This window comes from Aplysia californica, unplaced genomic scaffold (assembly GCF_000002075.1).
Source record: "Aplysia californica isolate F4 #8 unplaced genomic scaffold, AplCal3.0 scaffold00053, whole genome shotgun sequence".
NCBI lineage: Eukaryota > Metazoa > Mollusca > Gastropoda > Aplysiida > Aplysiidae > Aplysia > Aplysia californica.
Window position 1 is genome coordinate 1,977,639 of NW_004797323.1, and position 8,181 is coordinate 1,985,819.

At 39.6% G+C, this 8,181-nt stretch overlaps 1 protein-coding gene across 1 annotated transcript in view; it reads left to right on the top strand.

Annotated features, from left to right (window-relative positions):
• Window positions 1–8,181, top strand: part of LOC101863329 — a gene marked incomplete in the record, with an annotated part of 87,960 nt that overhangs the window by 33,242 nt on the left and 46,537 nt on the right. The window contains 6 exon segments of the mRNA XM_035968359.1: window positions 23–202; window positions 761–837; window positions 3,177–3,359; window positions 4,842–5,068; window positions 6,234–6,393; window positions 7,095–7,189. Coding sequence (XP_035824252.1) covers window positions 23–202; window positions 761–837; window positions 3,177–3,359; window positions 4,842–5,068; window positions 6,234–6,393; window positions 7,095–7,189 — 922 coding nt within the window.

Below are 8,181 nucleotides of genomic sequence, written 5' to 3' on the forward strand. Positions count from 1 at the left end.
TATATATTATACATTCTTCTAGGCGCCAGCTAGACGACACACTGGACTACCATGTCACCGTCAAGATGTCCAACGTCCTGGGCAGTCGCACATACAGCCATAAGGCTATCGTGGTGGAGAAGTTAGTGGACCCGCAGATCGCCCTGGAGTTCACGTCCGCCCCACTCAACCAGCCCTATTACGTGACCTTCAAAATGTACCGGTGGGTACACTTGGCAGCTTACAGAACTTCTTTTGTAATATCTATTTATTTGATTAGTTTGTTTTGTTTTAGATCTGACATTCATTAAAGCAAATACCGGGGACTAACAGCATACAAAATTGGCTACAACTTACTGACAACAGGCGTTTCAAAGTGACATATTGTAATATTGTTAAATGTGACCTGAAAGTAGGAAGTAGCTCTTTAGTAAGCTGCAGTGTGAGATTCATCGTCGTGAACGTTTGGCCCGAAATAGTATCCAATCATATGATTTGCATGTGCTGTCAACTTGAATTGCTAATCAGTTATTTTCTCCTAACATTTCCCTCTTTTTTTCATTTATTTGACACGATTTACAAATTGATAATATACTTTTTTTAAACCAGTCTTTTGTTATTGCATTTCATAGTATGTAAAAATATCTTTTAAAGCAGCACTTGTTCTTGAACTTCAACTTTATTTTCAAATAAACAAGAACCCATAATGACATCATGCTATGTCTCAATTGGTGCATTTACTGTAAATAAACCTTTGCTTCAATGTTATAATTTGTCTCAGAGGAGATCAAGGAGCCCTCACTCAGCTTAGCTGGGACTTCGGGGACGGCAACAGCCCCACTGTGACACAGAGACAAGGTACGTCATCATCACAGGGCTAAATACGACTGATGAGTTCCACTCCATGCATTTCTAGACATATCTATTGTTCCTTTTTTTATTTCAATGTAGATATTTTACATCGGCACAATTTAGATCACTAAGAAGGCGGGCTGCGACCTAAGCCTGTTAAAACGGATACAACCGCCCAGCAGAAAGGCGAAGATACTTTCACATAAAAGTTCTGTCCACCCGGAAAACAAAAGTAGGTCTTCTGCTTGCGACGTCAAAGTGCCTACTCACTGCACAACAGACTCTGTCATACATGTTTGATATCGACGTAGAAATAATAAAACTATTGTTATAGTTGGGGTTTTTCAATCAAATGAGCGCCCAGTGTTTTCAAACGTCACATAGAAACTTCAATTACCACTTTGTAACTTCAAATGGCACGAAATAACCTCAAATATAAACATAGAACGTTCAAATGCAAACATGTACACACTTCAGCTATATCAAATTCACAACTTCAATACCACATAAAAACTTCAAATGTAATTCCACATAAAAAAGGAGGGGTTAAAAGCAATCATGGAGAAAAGTCGACAGTTTAGAGTAAACAAACATTAGTACTCAAAAAATTTACATGAAATTCTTCCCTTATCAAATATGCTGACAAATTGGCCTCTATGTTCTTGAAGACTATATTGATATAAGCGCGGGTTATGTGTCCGAGCTCTATGAAATCTCCAACTTCTCGTGCGATTAAAAAAGAAGACGGGTTGGGTTGGCATTTTAGCAATTCAATTTTAAAGGGAGTGGGTCTCTAGATCTACTCTTTAGTTTGTTTCTCAACGTAAGTTTCAATTTGATATCCTCGCGACAGAAGCATTTAGCGACCAACAAACGTAAAGTTATATTAGAAGTTATAATGCTATATTTGAATTTAAAAGGATGTTGCATTGACAATCGCAAGCCCATGGTGTTATTATGGAAATATTTCTATTGTACATTTGAAGTCACAATATGACAATGCATCTTACAATGCGGAATTTTCAGTAACAATGTGGCATTTAAAAATACTAGGAATGTATTTGATGGGGGGGAAACTTTATTACTCTTGTGCGCTGTTTAAGTTATTCTTTTTTCAGCCTGTGTGACACAACATAGATCAGAAGTTTTAGATTTGGAACTTTAGCATAAACGCTAAATTAGTATATATTATATAAATGAACAGGCCTTCCAAACGGCGTATGGCTCGTTGCAGTTCGGCAGGCGTTTCTCTGTCGCACACACGAAGCGTGATTTCGATTTCCATTCAGGAGGTTTTGATCATCGAGCATCAGAATCTGTCTTCTGGGACATCTTTCTCAGCCCAAACTTGCCCTGACAAGCAAGGTCGAAAAGGCCCGATTCATGTACGATCTAAACTGTGCAGATGGGGGCGGAAAACATACAAGTACAATGAATCAGAAGGCCTTTCCATGAAGTCTGAGCGGGCCACAAGGGTACAGATTAGTATTCATCTAGGTCTATTATTCCTTTAGTCTACTTCAACTTACTGTCCCCATAATATTATCAGAGAGTTAACTGGGCTTTAAAAGTGTTAAACGAAGAAGTAAACTGAAACACAGATTGATTTTATTTCTATCCTTCCCCATCCGTCTGTTCTGCTAACTTTATGATAATCGCCGGTCAAGAAGGTTTTGAATGAAACTGGGCATTAATGACCCTTCCCATTCAAATGTAACGGTTTCATGCCCCTAAAGTACTGCAAAGTTCGTTTTAAGGCGTGTCCTGCGAGTTCAAGGTCTATCTCCGATAGGACCGATCCAGGTGGCTGTAGAGCTTTAAAAACTCCCTAAAACGTCTCAAGTACCGAAGCGCTTGGACCATGATCATCCACACCATAGATCAATAAGATACATAATGATAATTTATATATATATATATATATATATATATATATATATATATATATATATATATATATATATATATATATATATATATATAAATAAATAGATAGATAGATAAATAGATAGATAGATAGATAGATAGATAGATAAATAGATAGATAGATAGATAGATAGATAGATAGATAGATAGATAGATAGATAGATAGATAGATAGATAGATAGATAGATAGATAGAGTGAGAGACTGACAGACAGACAGGCAGGCTGAGACTGGGACATAGACAAAGACAAATAGAAGCAGCGATAGAGACAGACGCAGATAGAAAAAAACAAGGCAGACACTGGCAGTCTGATAGCTACCGACAAGATCAATAAATGTAAAGAAAGCAAAATAATGATCACTTCAGTTTTACGTTATTAACTAGCTGACATTGTAGGCTCTACCTGCTGTGTATCCCAGGAGTCGGCGAGAACGGCGCCGACACACAGGCCGTGACGTACACAACTCTGGGCAGTAAAGTGATCACAGTGACTGCCACCGCCCCCCTGGCACAGTCTGTGAGCAAAACCGTCACCATCAACGTCATAAACCCTGTCGTGGATTCTGCAGTGACCATCAACACTCCCGATACCCCGCAAGGCTGTGAGCAGTATTCCTGTACCCCCACCTCCTTCCCACACCCCCCTTCCCACCGCCCACTTCCCCCTCCCCCTTCCCCAACAGTTTCTTTATTACAATAAGTTGTAAACGTAGTCTTACGGGATGTTTTTTTTTAGTTGTCTGGCTTTTTGTTTTGTTTGTTTTTGTAAAGTGTTTTACGGCGCTCGCAACTGCATAAGGTCATATGAGTGCGCTGGACACACCTACTATTTTTAGTTGATAGGAAATTTTGAATTTTGCCCGGGTGGCGGCCGAAGCCTACTCTTATCGATTTTAGACCATCAAGGGATCTTTAACGTGCGCAACTTGCACACGGGCCCTCCGAGATTTTTTGCCCTTGTCCGAGAAGGCTAGGTGTAAATCTTTCCTACCAGAAGATCAGGGGTGTGGCTGAAAGACAGCAGTAAGAAGAAGCCAAGGAGTAGCAGTAGAAAGGCAGCAGTAAGAATCAGGAGCCCAGAGGGAGGGGCAAAGGAGATGAGGTGGTGGGGGCAGAAAGAGGAGACGAAAGCAGACGACATAACATTGCTAGAGAGCAGGAAATGAGGTGAAAGGAAACAAATTTAGAGAAGAAAATTTTTCGGTCGCTACCTGGATTCGAACCCGGGACCTTTGAATGAGAGGCCAACACCTTAACCCCTAGGCCACGAGAGCCCCCTGTCTGACTTTGGAGTAGTAGTTCACGCTTCGTAACTTTGTTTTCGGTTTCATTTCGCTAATATGAAAAAAGACAATGAACGTCATGTTCGAGTTTAATAGTTCCTCTATCTGTTGTTAGGTTTACACTTAAATGATTGTTGTTCCACGACAGCATTTTGCTATTTTGGGAGGAGAATTTGAGAGACGATAGACGAGAATTTAACTGTAACTGAGGAAACAGATAGACAGAGGACCAGAGACAGAGAAAAGAATTATTGTAGCACCTACAGCATAATTAAAGTAGAGCTATAGTGACTCAAGTAAGTAAGTCGGTAGGAAGGTATTTTATTCAGTAATTAAGGCCACTAGCCCACATCATATAAAGCATTAAAATATTACAGAAAAGACTTCTGCGAAACTTGCTATAATATTATAAATGACACAAACGTAAGTAACATTTAAGTAAAACGTTTTGTGTTGTTAAGCACTGGGACATAAGGATACAAGAAGACAGAAAAGTAAATGTTCTCAAAGAGTATATTATTTATATATATACACATAATATAACCATATTTGTATATATATATATATATATATATATATATATATATATATATATATAGAGAGAGAGAGAGAGAGAGAGAGAGAGAGAAGGGAGAGAGAGAGAGATAGAGAAGTTATATCACGATATTCTCTCACAGACAGTATGCAAATGTTATCACCTTCCTGTAATTACTCCACCCCTTTCCCCACCCCCACCCCTTCCCGTTTTTTCTCCTGACTTCTACTCTCCACGACCCCTTCCTTCTTACGACCCTCATACAGCCTCCAGCACGTTCACCATAACATACAGCCTGTCGCCCCTTCCTGACGGCGCTAGCATCGTCATCGACTACTACGGAGACGGTAGTGTGTTGTCTCCTCCAATACCCTTCACCATTACCACACCCGGGGGCACTCAGAACATCAATCACGTCTTTGCCCAGGACGGCCTGCACACTGCAAAGGTCACAATCTATAATGCCGCTTCCAGTGCCACTAAGGATGTCCAGGTGAGTGACGGTTTGTTTTCGGGTTGCTGATTGCTATTGCTGTTGTTGTTGGTTGTTGTTGTTGTTGCCGTTGTTGTTCTTGCCGTTGTACTTGTCGTTGATGTTGTTCTTTTTGTTTTTGATGCTGTTGTTGTTGTGTATGGCGGACCGGTTCATGTGGTGACTGAGTGCGTAACTCGTCTGTTGCCCCTATCTGCAACCAGAGAAACTTATGTTTCTCGCCAGGGTCACCGCCTCTTTTGGATAAAGTGTGTTGTTGTTGTTGTTGTTGTTGTTGTTGTTGTTGTTGTTGTTGTTGTTGTTGTTGTGGTTGTTGTTGTTGTGGCTGTTGTTGTTGTTGATGTTGTTGCTGTTGCTTAATTCAAGTCCCAACCAAGTGCTGCACAAGTAGAAGGAGTATTTCTTTCTCAATGCAAGGCCAGAAGCAATCTCAAATAGCAAGTAATATAAACCTACCTTTTAAAAACGTGTTTCATCTAAGCATAACAAAAATAAAAAATGATTTTTTGGTGATTTCTCCCCCGCCCTAAAATCGCTTTCTCTGTCTGTCTGTCTGTCTGTCTGTCTGTCTGTCTGTCTGTCTGTCTGTCTGTCTGCTCTGTCTGTCTGTCTGTCTGTCTGTCTGTCTTTCTCTCTCTTTCTCTCTCTTTCTCTCTCGCTCTCTCGTTCTCTCTTTTTTTCTTTCTTTCTGTCTTTCTTTATACTCTGATCACTGCGTATAGTTCTCGAATTATAATCTACTCTGGCGTTAAACTGAACAGAATCCATGATAGAAAAAGAGTCCTACTTTGTCTTTAGTCATCCCCAAATGGATGCATGTGAAAGAAGCGCAACTGATGATTATCTAAAAAGGAAGTTGTATCCCCACCCGATCCCTTTATTTCTTGCGTCCTCACAAACATGGCGTCAGCCGTTCTTAACCCCCTTAGTAACTGTGTAGATGAAACAGCAAATGTGCTTGCATTCTCCTGAATTGGTTCAATGCCGTTTGCCTCAATTGGTAAATATGAGACTTTTGAGAAGATTTTACACCAACGTTTGCAGCTGCGTATTCTTAAATGACGGTAAAAATATTTTAGATTTGTTTAAATCTCTCTTAAATGAACATTCCACGTGTCTATACAAACGTATGGAAATGTCTTAGGGGTTAAATTCCCATCTCCAGGTCGGCGTGTACGGCACGTTCTCCGCTCTGTCGGTCAGCAGAGTCTTCCAGGAGGACAACCCACAGCCAACTGACTCCCCCCGCAACGGCTTGATGGGAACTGGTACTAACTACCCCTTAGACAGAGGAGTCATGTTCAGTGTGACAGACGTCTCCAACAGTAAGCATCTTTAATTGCTTTGATTCTGTAAATCATTATCATGAGGATTATCGTGTTTATCTTAATGCAAAGATTCTGCAGACATAGAAATTATTTGATTCGTGAGAGTATTAGAAATAGAAAGGGAAGATCTGTGCGTGTTTGTGTGTGTATGTGCATTTGTTTGTCTGTGTGTGGGTATGTGTGTTAGTATAAGTTTCATGTGTACTAAAAGGCTTCATGTCTAAATAGTTTTGTTCTTTTTCTGAGCTCTATATTCATTTTTATCAAGTATATCCCTTTTTTGTTGTTCATATTTTTCAGAGAAAATAAAGTACGCCATTCAACAACTTTTAAACATTCTATAGGTTTTCATATCCATCTAAGTATCTATCATTTTTACCATGGTGCCATTTTTATATCCCCCCACCCCCCACCCCCGTAGGCCTCTATTCTCCATTTTTCCTTGTTTCCAACGTAACTAATGCACTTTCTTTCACACTCCTCTGCTCGCACACACACCAACACACACACACATACACACACTTACACACATACACACATACAAATAAACACACTCACACACATACATACATACATACATACATACATACATACATACATACATACATACATACACACACTCGAACACACATACTCGAACACACACACACACACACACACACACACACACACACACACACACACACACGAACACACAGCTTATGCCACAGAGTGTGACTTCAGCTACACATCAGGCTCGGGTTCGACTCTACTGACGTTTCCGACTAATACGTTCCACTTTCTCTTCTCACAGGTGGGGCTATTATCTTTTTTTTTTTACTTAAGGCTAAACTATTTAGAGTAAATTAATTGTTTCAAACGTGACTGACAAACTAAATAAAAATATAGACCAATAGAAAGATTAAGATAGAGAAAAGACTGGTTTGAATAAATATTTTTAAAAAAGATATACATAGTAAGAAGTATTTTGTGTTATCGCTTTTTACACCACTGCTTTTATTTTTTGAGGACGTAACTCAAGTAACTGAAACATTTATTACGTTCCATCATCATTAGATCGAACCATTACACACACAAAACTTTTTACATTATTATTCCATTGTGTTCTTGCCTTTTATAGTTTCAGATAAAGTAAATAAAAGTGAAATATATAAATGTGAACAACGAAGCTATGCTTGTTATTTAAAGAGACCCAAATCAGGGCGTCTTCACACGTTGCCGAAGATCCAGAATGCGCGTGCTCAAAGAGTTAACGATGAATTGTTGCACACTCAGATGGGACAAGCAGTGGGAAAATTTTCCAGGAGGAAGAGATGGGTTGGTAAAGCAAGAATGGCAGTAATGCTTTTAAGTGTATATTTTTTTCGTCTGATTCCATACAATTTACATTATTGATAAGGTGAATTGTTTTGAACATGCCGGTCAAGCCTAGCCGGACATAATGACCCACATTACAGCAGAAATCCTAAAATACAAGTTGAGTATCTCTTCCATATGGGATTCGGACCTGTGTCTTTTGTTCGAGAGGTTATGAGTACCACCGTACCAAATGCATATTATTAAGAGAAGAAGTAGAGAAGAAGAACAACAAAAAGAAGGAGCAGGAGAAAGAGGAGGAGGAGACAGAGGAGGAGGAAGATGGGGAGGAGGAAGAGGAGGAGGTGCAGGAGGATTGTGGAGGAGGAGGGGACGGGGGGAGATGAAGAAGTAGAAAAAGAAGAAGTAGAAGAAAAAGAAGAAGAAGAAGAAGAAGAAGAAGAAGAAGAAGAAGAAGAAGAAGAAGAA